General features: G+C 53.2%; 6 protein-coding genes across 6 annotated transcripts; 4 read left to right on the forward strand and 2 right to left on the reverse strand.

Moving 5' to 3' along the window:
• Positions 1-4,242: 4,242 nt before the first annotated feature.
• CC84DRAFT_745017 (uncharacterized protein) lies at positions 4,243-5,288 on the reverse strand. Its single transcript, XM_018187278.1, has one exon. It carries the CDS (start codon positions 5,124-5,126, stop codon positions 4,356-4,358), a length of 771 nt encoding a protein of 256 aa, XP_018036434.1. The 5' UTR covers positions 5,127-5,288; the 3' UTR covers positions 4,243-4,355.
• On the reverse strand, positions 5,107-6,659 carry CC84DRAFT_745011 (uncharacterized protein). The gene is made up of 2 exons (XM_018187277.1): positions 5,324-6,659; positions 5,107-5,244 (listed from the first exon to the last, which is right to left on the reverse strand). The coding sequence occupies exon 1, from the start codon at positions 6,463-6,465 to the stop codon at positions 5,365-5,367; it is 1,101 nt and encodes a 366-aa protein (XP_018036435.1). The 5' UTR covers positions 6,466-6,659; the 3' UTR covers positions 5,107-5,244; positions 5,324-5,364.
• A 2,925-nt stretch (positions 6,660-9,584) lies between these two features.
• On the forward strand, positions 9,585-10,456 carry CC84DRAFT_1090798 (thiamine pyrophosphokinase-like protein 1; the record flags this gene model as incomplete). Its single annotated transcript, XM_018174376.1, has 2 exons — positions 9,585-9,824; positions 9,878-10,456. The coding sequence occupies 2 exons, from the start codon at positions 9,585-9,587 to the stop codon at positions 10,454-10,456; spliced, it is 819 nt and encodes a 272-aa protein (XP_018036436.1).
• Positions 10,457-12,190: 1,734 nt separating this feature from the next.
• Positions 12,191-14,026, forward strand: CC84DRAFT_1259356 (beta-glucan synthesis-associated; the record flags this gene model as incomplete). The annotated part of the gene is made up of 2 exons (XM_018184906.1): positions 12,191-13,915; positions 13,970-14,026. The coding sequence occupies 2 exons, from the start codon at positions 12,191-12,193 to the stop codon at positions 14,024-14,026; spliced, it is 1,782 nt and encodes a 593-aa protein (XP_018036437.1).
• A 101-nt stretch (positions 14,027-14,127) lies between these two features.
• Positions 14,128-14,761, forward strand: CC84DRAFT_745040 (uncharacterized protein). Its single transcript, XM_018187279.1, has one exon. It carries the CDS (start codon positions 14,228-14,230, stop codon positions 14,666-14,668), a length of 441 nt encoding a protein of 146 aa, XP_018036438.1. The 5' UTR covers positions 14,128-14,227; the 3' UTR covers positions 14,669-14,761.
• Positions 14,762-15,953: 1,192 nt separating this feature from the next.
• Positions 15,954-17,126, forward strand: CC84DRAFT_1205681 (uncharacterized protein; the record flags this gene model as incomplete). The annotated part of the gene is made up of 1 exon (XM_018181993.1): positions 15,954-17,126. The coding sequence occupies exon 1, from the start codon at positions 16,044-16,046 to the stop codon at positions 17,124-17,126; it is 1,083 nt and encodes a 360-aa protein (XP_018036439.1). The 5' UTR covers positions 15,954-16,043.
• Positions 17,127-18,678: the final 1,552 nt, after the last annotated feature.

An 18,678-nucleotide genomic window follows, 5' to 3' on the forward strand; every position in this document is an offset into this window, starting at 1 on the left:
GTTGAACCCAACCCAAGTCCGAAGAGAACAGCCTTGTGGGCGGTCCACGCCTGGCCCATCCCAGCAGTTACTCGCTTCTCAACTTGAAACGATGTGTCTTGCAGTGCGTGCTCGTGCTCTACCTGAAACGACGCCTTTTGGACAATGTAGGTATCTATAGCCATGACGACGCAAACTGCAGATTGCTCTTTACTAAAATCCACGAGTCACTGATTTACTTGTGCAGCCGGCCAACTTTGCCCGAAAAGATCAACAGCTTTCAGGGCAAACTTTGTTACACAGCAGCAGTCGCACGAGTTGCTGCTTGCAATGCTATGCACAACGACTAATCCTGACTATTAGCAAACAATGTACTTCGATTCTACATCTTCCCCGGGAAATCTTTAGCTATCTTCCGCGGGGGGAGGGAACTTCATCCACAAGCGGACAATTGGTGGGACGATATGCACACACTCGAGGGTGACGACATTTGTGTGGTGGCTTCAGGTGGCCAGACGGGTAAATCCTTGCCGAAGGATTTCCGCTCGGGATGCAGATTCGGCGACTTCAACGACCCATTTCGCAATACCCGAAGTTCGGCAACTTGGCAATCAACCAGGCCAGTCGGCTGCAATGAGCGAGATCAACGCTGCACTACAGTACAGGCACAGCATGATCTTCACTTGAGATCGTCCTCTTGAGAAGCCACCCGCCACGCGGTTCGGGGGCTTTCGAAGTCAAAGAGAACGGTTCATAGACTATGTCCTGCATTAGGAGAATCCATCGCGCGCAATCCTTCTGCGATCTGTAATCTAGGCTCGCCGAGGCCGCGAGTGCGCGAACACAATTTTGCTCAACCCGAAAGCCTCACTTCAAATTGTCCCACCCGACCGAAACTCATCACGACGGCATCGCATAATGGTCGCCAAACCTTTGGATGCGATTCGCTCTGGCGGGCCCTACCATGTTTCGCCCAGCTACCAGGCAAATGGAGTACAGTGGGACCAAAGATCCCAACACTTGATGGTCGACGCGGGTTTACCCAGCCGTCGGCTGCGGTTCTGGCTGGTGGATTTCCGCGCCGCGACGATGCAGCAGTCCCCACAAAGTCTACGGCATAGGCGATATTGTCAGAAAACTTGACGAGGTAGCTGCCTCGTGCATGCAGCAGGGGTCAAGACAAGCAACAACAACCAAGGCTCAATCACTGTCCACTATCGCAAAGCCGCTGACAGCAACGTCCTGCAGGTCTCAGTTTCTCAACGTCGATTTCGTCGCGATCGCGAGTTTGGAATCTATTGGAAAGTGGGCGCGTGGGGGGAACAAAACATGACATTGCTGTTGAAGATCGTTGTGAGTGGCTGGGAGCTTCGCGGGTTTTCTGACTCTGCGTCTCGCGCCTTCCACAACACCATGACGGTGCAGCAGGAGGGAGACGGCATAGCTCTCCCCACGCGATGCGATGAGTGTTTGCGGGAGCTTGAGCCTTTCTCCACACTGTGTGCGTGCACAGGGTGCACAGGGCAGATCATCGCGAGCGCTCCCGCTGTCTTGTCGTCGACAGAACATGACGGTGCATTGGCATGGCTTTCCTCAGGAAGGATTCTGATGGTACCCCCCACGGTTCGCGCATGATGCAGAGCATCACAAGCGTGCCACAATGTCGTGTTCCACTGTGCACACTGTGCTGGATAGTGACACTCCACCCTCGAAGTCAATGTGCATCCCAAGTCCATCTGAAGCAACTATATCGCAAAGTCTCGATTCGACCTCGCGATGCCCGAGAATTTTTGCGCGCACTGGCCTCAGCAAAGTGTGACGCAACCCTTCACATGCAGCGCACACAGTACGGCTCGTAGAAAAAGCATGCCCACGACTCGCAGCCCGCAAACGTGCCGAGGGGTGTCACCGTTGAGCCGCAGAAGGATGCGCTCGCATGCGTCCCTCCACCATACACATCGCGTTGCATGCACGGCAAGCCGCGTGCGTGCTCGCGGGTAGATTAGAGATAGAGGAACGACTCCATCCATGATCGACGGCTTGTAGCGCCATCGAAATTCGGCCAGCCCGCGCCGCCTGCGACAGGAGTCGCGTCCCCGTGTGTTCCTTGAAATGTCACTTTTCTGCTCGCAGTGGCCTGGTCCTCGTGTGCATTACGTATCGTGCCGTCTGCGCGGGCACCATGGTACAGGTTGGCAGCAACAAACAGCGATCTGCGATGGCTTGCAAAGTATGCTCGGTGTTCGCCTAGGACCTTGCCCTACTTTGGTAAACTAGTTACTAGGCTTGAGACGGAAGGGTATGCAGCGAAAATGTAAACGGCGTAGCCCCAACGATGCGCAATGTACTTGCACGTTTTCCAAGGGTTGGAGGCAGAGGGGCCGCGCGAGGGTGGTGCGTGCGCGCGGCTCAAGGTGCCTTCTAGGAAGGGTAAGTCGTAAAGGTGATGTTACTCTGTGGCTGATACACGCATGGACAGAGTGCAGTGTGATAGGCACGGCGAGGCAGCATCTCCCCTCTGCTCATCGAGCATCTCGCAAAGCCGCGAAGGAAGGCTGGGACGCCAAACCTCGACGGCAAACATGACAGAGCGGGTGCCCAAACGCCTGGCGTGAGCCGTGATAGACTGGTGTTGCACCGCGTCACTGAACCCAGAGTCACGGTGTGTGTTCATACATGTCGCCCTGGACGCGCACATGCAGCCCCTGATCTAAGCCCCAGCGATTGCCTCCCCCGCAATCAATGCACCCCCGTCCCAGTTTGCTCCTCTGCGCAAGCGCACGAATAGTTGTACTGCCGTGAGGTGGCCCGGCCCGAGGTAAGACAACGCCCGCGCCTCCCCGTCGCCCTTTCATCGAGGGAGACAAGCTTGCGAAACGCAGACGAGAGACATACATCCAGTTCGTTACAATCAGCTTCCTTTCGTAACACTCGCTGTGAATTACTGAGAAAGGCGACCTGAGGGGTGAGGCTGGAGGATCGTGTCACGCATGCATGATGGCGACAGCGTGGGAGAAACAAACAGTTTCTGACATGAGGAGTGAGAGGTGGAGATGTGTGACCTGAGAGCAGGGACGTGGCACTCTGAGGCGTTGAGTCTGTTGGGACGTGGGATGGGAGGCCTTCCTTCCGCTAGAGAACCGTTGACGCTCGCAATCATCGCTGGATGGTGACGATAGGTAACAGCAGCATCCCGCGGACAGGGCATACAATATACCCTTTTCGAAGGCCAATCCCTTGCGCCCGTAAGAACAGCCACCAGGCCAAAGGAACTGCCCTGCATTGTCGCGAGCCAGAGGCCCTTTATCCAGTATGCGATGGAGAACATGCTGCATTTCCGCACGATCCTTCGAGTACCCTGCCGGCGGCGAATTCACCCACCCGATGCAGCCGCTATTTTGCGTACACTAGATGCCACATTTGGTCCTCGGAGGGCACTCCTCCCGCCATCGATCCCAGGCGAACGACGGGATGCTAGCCAACATCCCCCAGGTGTCCACCATCCTGCATCGCCATGTGCTCGCCGCATGCAAACACCCGCACACACCCTGATTACTACCCTACCCTACCCTACATAGGGTAAACTGCATCTGTCCCCATCTGTATGCCTTCCCATACATCTATCCCCAACCCTTACCCTCTCGCCCGACCAATCAGCTCCCGCGTTCCCAGACGGCAGGATCGCAGCCGCAGCGTTACAGCGATAGGGGTCATCCCTGCAGAGAGCCATTCACTGCGGGAGTGGCAGGGATGCCGCGCGCACGAGATTTAGGGTTAGCCTGGTCAAGGGTGGCCGTGCCACTTTGCGGCCCGGTCGGCATGCGCACTGCGACTCGATGAACGCATGTGGCCACTGTCTGCTATCGATGGTGGGGTAGTTATCTCGTTCGTTTGTCGCTGTCATGGCTGGCTAAACCGCGTGCCGGCGGCTGGCTGGGTGCCGTCGCTGGCTGGCTGGGTGGTGGGGAAGCAGTGGGAGCTCATGCGCAGTCATTCTTCGTGGCACTGTGCGGTGGGTGTGAGACGTTTTATGACATCGAGACATGGACGCTGGGCAAGGCAAAGGAAGTCCGACTCAACGGTGCGTCGTTCAACGGTTGCCTACCGTGATGGCCCTCAGTCATCTGGAGGAGAGGGAGACGATGCCTGAGAACGAGCCTGCGGCAGGCATGCCGTCGGCCAAAAGAGCCCGGCCACGTACACAAACCATGTCGCAGGCGCTGCTTTGAGGGTAGTGATGACGATCGCATCTGGGGGCCAAAAGCCAAAACGGAACGGGAGACTGGTCGGCCGCAGCAAGCAGCGATCTGCCCCAGTGCAGCGTTAGCAATCCGAAAGAACGATACGAGACTTCTCGAAACACGAGTGTTGGACGATCAGAGTGTCCGCGGACCTAGCTGGAGAGGGTGGAGAGGCTGAGAGGCGATCCCTCGTGTTGTGCAGGCAAAGGCGAAAGGTTGCCAGAACCTGGGGCCACGGCCCATATCCGCGCTAGTCCCAGCCATAAATAAACACACTGAGTACCTTGCGTTCTCGTACCATGGAGCTTCGTGTATGCGCCTCGCTGTGCTCGTACTTTGGCTGCGAAGTAGGGACGTGACAAGTGCAATGCGAAAGACGGCAAAGATGCGCGGAGCGATGGTAAAGATAGCAGCAATAAAGATTATCCTAGTAACTACAGTGGGTGAAGCGAATGTGTGAAATGTGTCCCAGCCAGTCTTCGTAACGCCGCGGGACCACCTCGTGAAGACAAGACAAAACGCCAGAAGATGCAACAAGACAAACACCCGACCCGAATGATGAGCGTAAATCGTGACCCAAAACAGTCCTTCGAGGGTATAACAGACAAGACCAATACTGAAAAACATGACCACCATTTTTGCTTCCCAAGGAGATGTTCCATGACACCATATATACAAGTGGAACATCCTCGGTTGCCTTCGTACATGGAGAGACATTGTAGAGGAAAAGACTAAGCGTAGATAGGCATCATGTGCGAGCCCGCCAGTCTGGATAGCGTCCACGCGACGCGTGGACGAGCAGGGTGGTGCGCGAACACGAGCCGGCAGATGCGCAGTGGTGGGCGACGTGCCACGCACTTCACCATAATGAGCGCGGAGGAATTCGTTGCTTGATCGAAAGACCATTGAACAAAGCGAGTGTAGCAAACATGACAATCGGACTGGCTGAGCGGACGTCCCCGAGTAGGTTGACGCTAGAAATGCGTGCTATGCCGAAAGTGAGATGGTATAGTGGCTTGGGCACCTATTACGGTCAGCAATCGGGTTTATTACGAACGGACACCAGAGAGAACCCTCCCCACGTCCGCAGCAGAGCGACTTACCAGAATGTCATTTTTTACGTGTCCGAAATCCCGGGTCCAGCTCAGAAGGCTTGGGTGCGGGGAACGATGATGTCTTCCCAGATTGGTTGTGGTGCCTTTGGGTATGCGTACGACTTCACGTTGTCCATGAAGGATGAGGTGACCATTGGCTTGCCCATAATCTGACCAGCGTGGGGTTGAACGTTGCTCCACTCCTGTTGCATATGGCTCGGCGAGTTGAACTCCTCGGTTGAGGCTTCGCTGAGGGAAAGCGAAGGAACACCCTTGCTGTGTGGGGGCATGCCCATAGGCAGCTGAGGTGGTGACACAGACAGAGCAGGGTGTGACCAGGTATTCATGACAGTTGGAGAGTCGCAAAGACCCATTGGTGTGATGGACTCTGGCTCCGGAGTCGACCACATGTCGTTGGGGAGCATGCCAGGCATATCATGCTCGAAGCCCAGTCCGACGGCCATGGAGCCATCGTCCGACCAGCTTGGCGTGTTCATGTAGTTGTCGAAGGGATCGGCAATGTTGATTGGGTCGTTGAAGGCGAATGGCTCCGGAGTGGAGGGCGTCATAGCGCGGCTGGAGGTAATGTAGCTGTTCTGCTCCATGGAGCGAGAGAAACCTCCCATGTTGGGCTCAGGGCTGCTTGAGTAAGAATACTCATCGATGATCTGAGGTGTGTAGGAGGTAGGCAGAGGTTGGAGCATGTTGAAGTTGTTGAAGTTTGCGGGGTACTGGCTGAGTTTGGCGGCAGTGTGGAAATCCATGTGTGAGACTGTTCGCATGATCTGTGGCCGTCCTGAGGAAGGAATGCTGCGAGGGGAAGTGCCCATAGTGCCCATGGTAGGAATGGAGTTGGCAGTGGGGAACCTCTTGGGAGAGACGAGGTGCTTGGTGGGTTTCCTGTAGCTGTTGTCTGATGTGCGGCGAGTTGATCGAGGCTCGCACTGGAGTCCCTTTGCAGTGCAGCGGGAGCAAGATGGAACTGCCTTGTCACACTTGGTCTTTGCCTTTGCGCAGATCGTGCAGGCAATTGCTCGTCGTTGAGACATCCTCTGGTAGGGGTTGTGGGGCTTGGGTTGGTACGGCGAGGTCTGGGCAGAAGGGTTGGGGGAGGACAGCTTGGGTGCCTCAACTTGGGTAGGTTGGTTCATGGTGACGATGTTGCTGAGTAGTGGTTGAAGGTAGTGAGGTGATGTTGGAGAGTGAAGAGGGTTGTCACCGAAGTTGTACTGGGTGAAGATGTGCAGAGGGGGGAGCTCGAGGGATATAAAATAGTAGCGGGAGTGTTTTGGCAGAGGGCTCTAGCGTGGGAGGCATGTGCGCTCGTGGTGGCTGAACCGAGAACTGGAGACTTACGTGGGATACGCTGCTCGATCACAGATTGCTGGTCGAGCTCGGGAACGTCGCATGAGGGGCCATCAACGGCTGCCCAGTGCAGGATCCAGGTCGGGCATAAGCCAATGAGCGTCCAGCCAGGGTTACTTTTCCACAGCGTGGCCGACCTCCTTCCAAGATAGTTCGGCGACGAGCTATGGTCTGTCAATCCTGCCAGCGGTCCCAAGCGGCTCGTGCTGGAATCCCTGTCTCGAGGGTTGCTGGGATCCGCAGAGCAGGAAGTAGTTGCAGTTGAGCGCAGTGCCTTGCCTGTTTCAGTCCAAGGTCGAGATGCAGGGGCATGTCTGCAAGCTGACGGCCGGCATCGCACGGCCCTCGTCGATGATCTGACCATCGCAATGACGAGGAAGACGAATCTAAACCGAGCTGTGGCTTGAGCCATCCAGACGTCGGTGCGTTGCTTGTAACAGCCACTGTGCGCGTTTGCGGGCAAGTGCGCGTGCCTGGCGACTGCGGGCGGAGGATTAGTCCAGCCCAGGGACTGCTGAGAGATGCTGTGAATAGAGGGCGCAGAGCCTCACGGCTAGTCAGTGTACAGTGGGACGGCATTCAAAGAGTGACAGCCAGATCGACGGGGCCTAGGGCAGGCGACGCGCATCGTGGGGAGGAGGGACTGTCCGCCTGTCACGCTCTGGGTTCGCCACGACGGCCGCCTGGTCTTGCGAGCGTCGAAGCGCGGGCAGGCGTACAGCGCGCAAGACCTGCAGGTGTAAATTGCTAGGGTGCTTTGGCGGGGAGGGCGCATGGGTGGTGTCGGCTGGCAGCTGTTTTTGGCGGGCCGCTAGGCGGGCCTTCTGGGGTGGGGTGTGGCCGCAGCCTCGTCGAGCGCAGTGCACACTGCACAGTGGACTATGCGCGCGAGAAGGCCTGTATGCGAAGGCCGTCCGGACATTCGCCCATGGCCGGCGCTGGACTGCTGAGCTAATGGCGTCCGGTATACAAAAGCGACTTGAGGCTCTGCTGCGGACTTTGCCAAGGGCTAATTAGCTTCGGGAGAGTGCGCAACGCTCTCAAAGCATGACCTTCGGGCCATAACAGGTAATACCATAGGCGAACAAACGCGCTGCCCGCCCAATCACTGCCCCCCAAAATCCTCACTAAATGTCACACAAGCCTCTTCCAGTTGGTCTCCTTCTGCTTAAGGCAGTATTAACATCTTGTGCGTCTGCTTGGGTCCTGAAACACACCCGACGGTGAGCGGACAGACCTCTTGCTTCAGTGTACCCCAACAGGCATTGCCGAATGCTTCTAGAAACCCGTGACTACGCTGAACAGCCTCTTCACAGTGCAGGCTCTTGAACAGTGTCGTCCGTACTCCGTCGACACTAAAGCACTGATCTTGCTACGGGTACGCCGGTGTGGTGATCGTAGATGCACTGACACAGTCCAGAATGAGTCTCCTGGCTGAGGCGGGACCACAAAACACGAGAACAGCTGCAGATTGCTCAGGCATCCTGTGCTGAGAATTTCGAGAATGTCACCCTTCTTGGTCGCTCGGGAGCAGTGCAAAGCAGTGACAGTTGACCGTTCAGGAGGGAAACCGCCCACTTCCAGACACTTTCGGTGCCACCGACTTGACTGGCTCACGTTTGAGGCGAATCGATAACACCATTGCTCTCGTTCGGGTGCACCCTCGATGGACGGGAGGAATGGATCGGTCCAACGTACACGGTCCAGCCTCGAGCAAACTCCCTTCTCCAATCTCAACGTCTTCATCCTTCAGTTGGCCTTGCATCGTCGGCCCATGGTCGAAGCGTTGCGGAAATAAACATGCAAGCATCTTACGATCCTATCATTACAGAGAGCACTGCACATGGCATGCTCTGCAGGGCCCTCGGCTATTCGGACGCTGGGAGCGTGCGAACGATTGATTGTACAACCGTGCGAACGGACTTGAATTTGCAGTGCCCAGGAGACGACTTGGGATGTAACCATTTAGGCCTGCAGTCGAAACAGGCTGGTGTTCACATCGGGGGCCACTATAATCTTTTCGCCTCCCTTGTGAGCTTCCGAGAAAGCTATCGCGCCATCTGAGGCCGGAAGCTGGGGATGTGGCTCGTGGTCAACTTTCCAGATGCCCATCAAGTAGCTTCTAGGGCCGTGCTTCGGTGAAGGCGAGATCGAAAGGGCCCACATCTAGTTGAATCGTGCACTTGCAAGTTGAATATAGCATCAGGATGCGACGGCTAGGGCTCAGGGCGGTAGCCACATGGACCAGGTTGTAGCGTACCTGCATGGCCAAGCTTTTTCTGAGGCGGCAGGATGCGTTTCAGGTTGCTTGCCTACACTGCACTGTGGTTTAGAGTTGTCCGGAGTCGAGGTATGGTGGGGTTGGGGCTGAGTCGACGCCGTGGTGGCCATGGCTTGCTGCAGGTACGATTTTGCTGCTAGTATCTGCATAGCGCTCGACTTCATCTCCGTCGTCTATATCGAGTTGACATTCTGAACTGATGACAGGGGCCGACGCGAAAGAGCTCAGCATAGCCTCTGTGCGTCATGCAGTTATTCATAGCCTAGATGCTAGCTTCGGTAATGCGATCTGCGATTACTGTATGTCGATCGCGTACGCTAAGTAGCATATTCCTCATCCGTCTCGTGATCGCTGGAGCATTGTTGTTCGACGTTTGGCGAATCTTGCTGCGAACGTTGTGATGAAGGCGAAGCTGGAGTCGTCGAGAGCAGTCGTGAGCTTCGCCACTTTCGACCCCGGAAGAATTCGGCAGCCGCTAGCGCCCTAGCAGCGAATTTGCTATTATTGGCCTGTCGCGTTTGCTCACCATGTCATCAATCATACATTACACTGCATCGCTCAAGTTTGGTACCGCCCGGCAAATATCTTGTTTGACTTGGATGAAATTGAGCGCACGCCAAAACTATGGATGCGGCCGAAGAGCGCGCCTTTGACCTGGCGCTGCACCTTGCACAAAGCGAAGAACGCAAGGATCCGTCGGATGTAACTGCACCCGATTTACTGATTCTCAATCAGCCAATTAGCGACTTTGCTGTTTTTGCACAACTATGGACTCGGTCGAGGTACCGATTGTGCGCGGATGGCGGTGCCAATCGTCTGTATGATATGTTCTGCGGTGAGCTTAAGGCGCGTAGAGACGATTTTGTGGGTGTTCTTCTGTTTCAACCTCGAAGCCGCGTAATCCTGACAGCGACTAGATACCAGATTCGATTCATGGGGACCTTGATTCGTTGCGGGACGATGTGCGATCCTACTATGCTAACCGTGGGGCTGAAGTTTCTCAAGATCCCGACCAATATAGCACAGATTTCGGGAAGGCCATGCAGAAAATCACTGCTAACCACTCTCCCGCATCACTCGAAGCTCGAGAAGTTCTTGTGCTTGGGACTTTGTCTGGACGGGTTGATCAAGGCCTTGGAATGCTACATGAGATGATCCGTGAAGAGACCATGGATCCCCGCTTGCGACTATGGTTGTACTCTGAAACAAATGTATCCTTCATCTTAAGGGATTCCCAGAACGTTATTAAGGGTGCGCTATCAAGTCGAAGCTTTACTGAGAATGTTGGCATTCTTCCCGTCTATGGTCCTGCAACAATCAGTACGGCTGGTCTCGAGTGGAACGTCCAATCCTGGCCAACACAGATGGGACACCAAGTTAGCACTAGTAACCACGTGAAGGCAGACGAGATACACATCTACACGGATACCCCAGTTCTCTTCACGATAGAACGGGCGAGTATGAGTACGGACGATCGTGGAACGGCAGCGCAATAACTCCCGAATATCCCCTCGACCTGCATAATCGCAATCGTTCCCAAAACAAACGAAAACTGCGCCATGTATGTTCATGCATCTATTCTCCGATATCCCATCCTTCCATAACGACGGTCTGCTAACTCACAACAAGGGCACCACGTTTCGTTTCACGAGCAAGGCACACTTGAAGACGTGCGCAAACGTCCCGCTTTGTACGCGCATAGAACGCATAACGATCGTCTAAATTTAAAGTTTTGACGGGAAGCTACGACTGGTCCATGAAAGCAGCGGACCCCAGAATGTAAGAGTCGTGGGGTTAAAATTATGCGGGTCCGCCGCCGTTACAGATGTCCAGGCCGCAGAACACAGCCACCACTTCTACCAGTAAAGGGTCGTATCATCTACCAGCGACATGCTATCGCAATAACAACGAAAATTCAAACGACGCTGCGATGTAACGCTGCGAAATGTGAATGGCCAGATTGTATGTCATTTGGTAACATCATTTTTTGCCTCTTGTAATTTGCTCTCCGACAGCCCGTACGCGCAAGACAAGGAACCCGCGCTGCTAGCTGCGTTGCATCCTTGTCTGCCTGTGGTATCGAACGAATGAGACTGAACTATGTAAGCCTTATACGATCAGATTCTACAGACGCATCCAGCTACTCAGATTGTCTTTGCAAATATTGTCCATCTGGCAGTCATACACTACTCACATCACAAGAAGCCTTTCCCGTGTCCGACAGCGCGTTTGAACAATAGCATATGCTTCCTCGACCGCAGCCCAAGCGTGCGAATTGCTTGATTGATAACGTTGAACAGAAACATGACCCTTCCATATGCGCTCTGGCATGTTTGTTCCGTGGCACAGTCTAATTTTTAACGAGTCACTATGCGTCCTTGAACCATCAGACCCATTTCTGGTGCTGTGTATAGTCGGTTGCCGTTAGCGCCCTTACCGCACGATTCCAATGGGAACGCTCCCATTGACGGCCACAGGAGCCGTTGAGGGGTTGGCGCGAGAGCTCCCCAAGTGACCCTGATGAGCTAGTGTTGCTCCGCAAGCTGAGTGCGTTCGAGGCCTGATAACCATAAGGCTTCATGCCTCTAAGCATGGAGGAATTTTTTTTTACTGTGGTAGTCCTGAACTTTTGAGGCCTTACATTCCACAGGTACCACTGCAGCGAGCTACGACGCCGGATGGAGCATGGTAACGAAGGCAAACTACGAGACACGCAAACCGAATCGCCTCACTGACCGGCCTTAATGGGTGAAATGGTGCAAGAACCCGAGCCAGATTTGCCGGTGCAAGCTGGACGATCTTCGACGACTTTACATGTGGAGCAGGCCGGTGCTGTGCTCGAAGTAAAAGAAGCTACAGCCTGTCGGAGATCGAAAAGTGTGATGGGTGATCAACAAAGACTCTCTGATGAGCAAAGTGCAAATACAACCTCAGACAGGACGGCCCCGCGCACGTTTACTCCTCCACCGCATGAAGTTCCAGAATCGCAGATCAGCGGCGCGCAGAATGGTTCTGACATTGCGCGTGTTTGTGTGGGCAACATCGGACCTCAGGCGACATCCAGGCTTCGCGCAAGAGCCAGGCCTTCATCGACAGCTACCCAATGTGGGTCAGGCAACCCCATACGACGCAGGCCGCAATCGAATGCATGTATAATTTTTAAAAGTACATCACAGATCCCCGCGGATCTGCAAAGGCCCAGTACGTTCTTGACAGTTCACGATCTAGGTATGGATTATTCGCGATACTACGATCCGTTCACAGACAGCGCGAGATCCTCGTTAGTGGGCAGAGCATCATATCCTTCTAGCCGCGCATCGCTCAACAACGTCCCTACAATCGCTACGGCCACTGGTACCTTTTTGACTCCTTCGGCATCCACTACAAACCTAGTGAAGGACCTAGGGACAGAAGAGAAAGTCTTTCTAATAGACGATCGCCTGGGGGCGCCGTTCGAAGAGAACGATGGGTCAGCCTGGCCCCTTTGGGGTGACGAAGCAGAGGACGACGATGCGTTGCATCTGCCCCACCCCGATGACGACAAGCTGTTCAAGGTAAATTGGAAGCAACGCTTCTCACGCGACCAGATTGTGTCCACAACAGGTGTCATTTTCATGATCCTTGGATTATTCATGGTTTTCATTGGCCTCCCTATCCTAACATACACGGGTATCATAGATTATGTATCTGGATACGAAACATCTCTGAACGAACTGACAGCCGTCCATCCACGTAAGGAAGATTGGGCTTGGGTCAACGATAAAGATTATCCGCTTTTGTGGGGCGTGCGACGCGGACTCATTGACCCTGACACGCCCGAACACGCCAGGCGAAAACTGGGCGAGTTTTACGATGAGTACGAACTTGTGTTCAGTGATGAATTCAACGTCAACAATCGCACGTTCTACGAAGGTGATGACCCATTCTTTTTCGCTCCAGACATCTGGTATGGTGCAACACAGGATCTCGAATGGTACGACCCTGACGCAGTCACGACTTGGGATGGCGTTCTGGAAATTCGAATGGACAAGTTCAAAAACCATGGGCTTGAATTCCGCTCTGGCATGCTGAACAGCTGGAACCATCTCTGTTTCAAAGGAGGCATCTTTGAAGTCTCCATGTCACTACCTGGTCCAGCAGGCGTACACGGTCTCTGGCCCGGCGTCTGGACGCTAGGAAATCTGGGTAAGCCGGGATTTACAGCGACCACAGACGGGACGTGGCCATACACCTACCAAGCTTGCGATGCCGGTATCACTCCCAACCAATCTGATTCAAGCGGCCTCTCATGGCTTCCTGGCCAGAGACTGCCATCGTGCACGTGTCCCGGTGAAGACCATCCATCGCCAGGCATAGGTCGGGGCGCGCCTGAGATTGACATCGCGGAAATGAGCGTTAGTTACGCAGAAGGGAAGCTACCCGTTGCCACTCAAAGCTACCAAGTCGCACCATTCGACGTGTGGTACTATCCCGATTATGAGTTCACGAGGTTTCCCGACCAGCGCTTGAGCTACACCAATCTCTACACAGGTGGTCCCTTTCAGCAAGCTATCTCCGCAACCACGAGCCTAAATCGTAACTGGTATGACGGCAAGGCATATCAACGGTTTTCATTCGAGTACGTTCCTGGTGACCAAGAAGGCTCGCACATCACTTGGAAAATAGGAGGGCAAACCATGTTCACACTTGATGGCCGTGCTCTTGGTCCCAACGGCAATATCCAAGCGCGCCAAATCTCGCAGGAGCCAATGTCGTTGGTTCTAAACCTCGGCATGAGCAACTCGTGGACGTGGATCAACTGGGCTGAGCTACTCTTCCCCACGGTACTTCGGGTGGACTATGTCCGATGGTACCAGAAGAAGGGGGAGAAGATGGTGACTTGTGATCCACCCGGTTTTGAGACGACCAATTACATCAAAGAGCATATACGCGCGTACACAGATCCGAATCTCACGGTGAGTGGTGCTGATCTGAGATCTCTGCCATCACAGATGCTGATCAAAACACAGAGATGGGATCAAACCGGCTACGGTTGGCCGAAGCACAAGCTAAACAGCGACTGCTAAACTTACTATTCTTGTTTCGCTCTTGATACGGGTGCTAGTCTATACTGCAGTCTATACGAACGCACGTTCTTGAGATGGATTTCTTCTTTCAGTAGGTGTCGTATAGCAGCAAGATCGCCTTTCTGCATAGCTTAGCTCGCATTACTGATGCTCAGTCAATGCATATTTTTTATACACTTGCCCGGCCTGTAAGTCTCCACTATGGTATGCCCCCTTACGCTTTGGCCCCAACCTTGGTACCCGATCCGCGCGCAACAGCTCTCCGCAACCCTTGGCCTGCTCGCCCCTCCCATTTCGCGTACATCTTACCTCTTACACAAGCCCAATTCCCCTCGCAGCCTCACATCCTCGCATCCTCATCTCCGCAACACGGGCGCCGATCTCACTCCAGACATACGCTTTGTGCAACCCGGCGAACTGACCGACAGGACCGCCGACAGCTCACCACATCCCTGCGTATACCATGCCCATCGCGGTCGCTATTTTCGGTGCCCGGGTGTATTAGCGAGTGGGGCGGGGCGGAGCTCCCGCTGGCGTGAACACGGACTGAGCATGATGTCAGCAGCACTGCAAGGTACCCGCGGCCCCCACCTTTTGTTCCCGATGGCCCGGACTAGGTATGGTTGTGGAGAGAGGGTTTAAAGCACATTATCTGGATCCGGACAAAGGGTTGGGAAGGGTCAGGGTTTCTAAGCGGGGAATGAGAGGGTAGTGGTGGATTTGTCTACGATCAAGCATATGGTGTCTATACACACATTACAGGTCCAGCATGTACCTCCAGAAAGGCATTATCTGCTTGAATTCCTAGGTATTCGGGCACATTTATGGTAGTTGTCAAACTTGATTCTCTCAATATCGTTCGCAGGGTTGGTATTTCTTTTTCATTCCTTGCATTTCATGCGCCGGTGACGTATTGGCAGAACGCCAGGAACAATATCTCGTAAAAGATTTCCCAAGCAGATGGATAAATTCATGTCAGTAAGAGCGACTCTTTTGCTGGATCAGTTTTAATTGACCCGCTCTCCAGTTGGTATGGTTGCCACCGCCTTCGCTGAGCCTTAAGAATGTTACAGAGAATACGTTAACTAACTTAACGTTACTGGCGCCGCTAATTAGTAAAGCAAGTGAGACCGCCACAAAAGAGGCTGCGAGAGCTGCAGATGGACGTACGTTACGTTAGATGTTGCATGAGGGAGTGCGGTTGAGGTTCGAGTGGAGGCATCGCACGAGATGACACTAGAGCTCAGCGAGCAGTTTGAGCCTTAAAGAGAGTGTAAGTTATTCAATTTATGTTTATATAGATGATGATGGCACCGGGCCACTCATACATATGGTAAGTAGGCATACAGCTGAAATAATGGTAGCTTGCTCCTATGAAGTTTTTAGTGTCTTTCAGCAGTCTCGAACAGTGGCTCGTATAGGCGCTCGCACAAACGATTGCTTCAAAGAGATTTTTCAACACTGATTGCTCCCCCACTGTATCATGGAAACTCATATAAGAGGCCAGAGTTGATGTGATGCTGTGGTCTTCACAGTTTTATATTGTTCTTTTGAGCCCATATGCCTGCATCCACTCTTACGCCCGTATATTCTATGGTCTTGTTAGAGCCACGAAGTCATGCTCAAGGATCGTCTTTGATCTTCAGATCTAGTATTCACATGAAGAGTGTTTTCTTTCAGATGCACACCGAAGCTGTCACACCTTCTCGGATCATCGCGATCTATAAGCGCTGTACTATACCTCGCACGAGTAGCGTTGATTAAGGTGGGTTTCAGCTCGAGCATTGTGCATCTTGCATTGACCCTTTCACTATGAAGTTGCACTAGTAACATCAAGCCTCTCAAGGCTTTCATCGATTAAATCTATATCATTCATTCACAATTCATCGCGTCACCCAATCGTATATATACCTCAAATCCTCATCATGGCATCAAGAAGCAAAATCCGACTGCTAACTCCACAAATTCGAAAACACCCGACTTTCCAAGGAGTACCGATTCTCGACGAGCGCATCAAATGTCGACCAACAACACCACCGCTTTCCCGGAGACGATAAACGGCGTTCGCGCCTTCTTCAACTCCATCCCCTCGCAGACCGATAAGCTTCGCTATGTTCTTGGCCGTCTTACCAAGCCGATCGCTCCTCGATTGGCTGAAGCTACTGTGGTCAACTGTGTTGATACAGAGCACTACGAGTGGGACCACTCCAAGCTGACTGAAATTGGGCTGAATGTGTTTGCCTCTGGAGATCTTCGTCAATATGCTAACACCCTCGAGGCCAACGCCGAGAACATGCTGAAGGAGATCTACTTCTACCACTTCCGCATGTTGCCCAATGCTCATTGCATTAACGAGAAGTTCTGCCCAGGAAACCCGGAAGCGAATCGTTTCGGCAACACCCGGTTTGCCACGTACGCTGAGGGCAAGGCGATGCTCACAGAGTGCTTCAATTGGGATATAAACCAGGGAAGACCTCAGGACGGTAAGTGTCCCTCCATCCTTATTGGTCATGCGTTGCACAATGACACCGGTGGCTTGGAGGAGACCATCGGTTTCGATCCTTACGCCTCAGGTACTGTTGTTGCTACCTTGGATACGCAGCAGATGGCCCGAGAGATGGGCATCTACAACCCAGCCGGCTCAAGGCATGAGATTGGACTCCGTGACCTCTGTTATCACTTCAAAATTCCATACCGCGACTCCCACACAGCAAGCAACGACGCTGCATACACGATCATCTCTGCCATCTACATGGCTCTATATGGACGCGACATGCCAAAGACTGGAAAGACCGTACTTCATTCGATTGAAGCTGTCGAGGCCACTAGTCGCATGTATTCCAATGCGCGCTTCGGGATTTCTCGTTATTGCACGCGTTGCCATCGCACCAACCACTTCAAGAAGGATTGTCACGCACGTATCCCGCCGTGCCATAAGTGCCAGGCGCGCCGTACACCTGGCCGGGATGGCACGCTTCCCGATGTGCATTGGTTCACTAAAGGTCGTCGGGCGCATCTCCCCGAGGATTGCACTTGGGGTTCTTCCATTAAGGTCCTGCACGGCCTCACGAGACGCACAGACTGGCGAGACACATCATGAATACTTTGAACTCTATCCAACCTACGACTCCGCACAGGCCTGAGATCTCCATCGTTAGGGAGGAATAATTAAATTTGCTATCTTTAGAACATGCTCCGACCTTGAAAGCCTAAAATTACAGATCCGTCGAATCCTCTTTGACCAATCCAAATCAGTAATGCCAAAGCTAAGGATATATACCGCTGAGGGCGCAGGGCCACGCGATGACTTCACCAGTCCTTTAACAATATTTGTATAGATTTTCGCCTACACTGAATCTCTTCACAACACTAGCTAGCTTCTGCTGGCCCTGCAGCTACTGTGTCTTGCGAGATTCAATAATATTGCCACCCTGGTCGGTACCTAGAATCGTAAGCGAGCGATCTTCTGCCAAGGCAAGTGTACTGACTCAGTATTTTATATGAGGTAATATGTTAGTCAGACTCGTTAGCCTAAAGAATCGTAGTTAGTGATGATTAGCTGCTTAATGCCCATCCCTGTGAGTTAAACATTTCCCTAGACAGGGTCATAAATATCCTTGACTTACTATTGTCACGAGAGCAACGAGCAAGATGTCTGAGGCCCAGGTAGGCTAGATCAATATACTGCGTTCGGTATCTACGTGTAGGTACAAGACGTTGGATAAGGAGAAAAGGTCCTCTCCCCCCTATCCAGCGTGGATCTATCTTCTCGCTTCGTCGCACGCCCTCGCCAAGGGTGGCTAGCGCCATGCTTTGACCAATCAGCTAGCAGACGGGCCACCCGTCTAATAATCTATTGACTGGCTGCCAGCGCGCGACATCTCTAAGATATACTACTGCCAGCAGTATATCCATGCTTGTCAGGTAGCCTCTAAGGTTACCGTGACACTATTACCCTCTGCGCTTAGCTAAGATGTTTTGAATGCGTCTCTGCCACGCTTTAACAAATATATTGCAATGTTCTAACGTTACTTCTAGAAACTTCCCCTTGAACTGCAAATATCTCGTGGCTCTATCACTCTGTCACTCTTGTAGAATTCTCGAAGCTTTGACGTGGCAAAGCGTTATGTATATATACGTGTACATCTCCGGACCTCTATAAAGTCCATCACTGCGTAGCGAATCGCACAATGTGCCGAATCGGACCAATCAGTTTACATTATTCACGGATTCCCACAAGCTGATTGGTCAGATTCGGCACACCGTGCGATTCGCTACGCAGTAACAGACGTTAGGTGCCGAGTTAGAAAATAAATAAGAGTAAGTCACCACAGTCTTTAGACACGTGGGTACGTAAAGCAACATACCCAAACCTTTCCAGACCCTGTACCGACACCAACAGATGTACTTGATATAGCCAAGCTCCTTGGTCGATACTGTGTTGGGAGCCACAATGTATTTCGAGCATCACCTAAAATCCAGGTACCATCCGAGCTGATAGCTAATCTCTGACAAGTAGCTTGCTGCGGCTCCACGGTTTTAGGGTGTAGCGACGCTAGGAGAGAGACGAGATCGGTTGAGCTGACCCAACTACTATGGCCCTCGAGCGTCTGCAGGCACGCGCCGCTGTTCGCATCCCAGACCTTGACCGT

Source organism: Paraphaeosphaeria sporulosa (genome assembly GCF_001642045.1).
Source record: "Paraphaeosphaeria sporulosa strain AP3s5-JAC2a unplaced genomic scaffold CC84scaffold_5, whole genome shotgun sequence".
Classification (NCBI taxonomy): Eukaryota; Fungi; Ascomycota; class Dothideomycetes; order Pleosporales; family Didymosphaeriaceae; genus Paraphaeosphaeria; species Paraphaeosphaeria sporulosa.

Excerpts from the sequence above, each read along its gene's own strand:
- CC84DRAFT_745017 (XM_018187278.1), bottom strand. The coding sequence starts at position 5,126 with ATGGTCTTTCGATCAAGCAACGAATTCCTCCGCGCTCATTATGGTGAA.
- CC84DRAFT_745040 (XM_018187279.1), top strand. The coding sequence starts at position 14,228 with ATGGTATGCCCCCTTACGCTTTGGCCCCAACCTTGGTACCCGATCCGC.
- CC84DRAFT_745011 (XM_018187277.1), bottom strand. The coding sequence starts at position 6,465 with ATGAACCAACCTACCCAAGTTGAGGCACCCAAGCTGTCCTCCCCCAAC.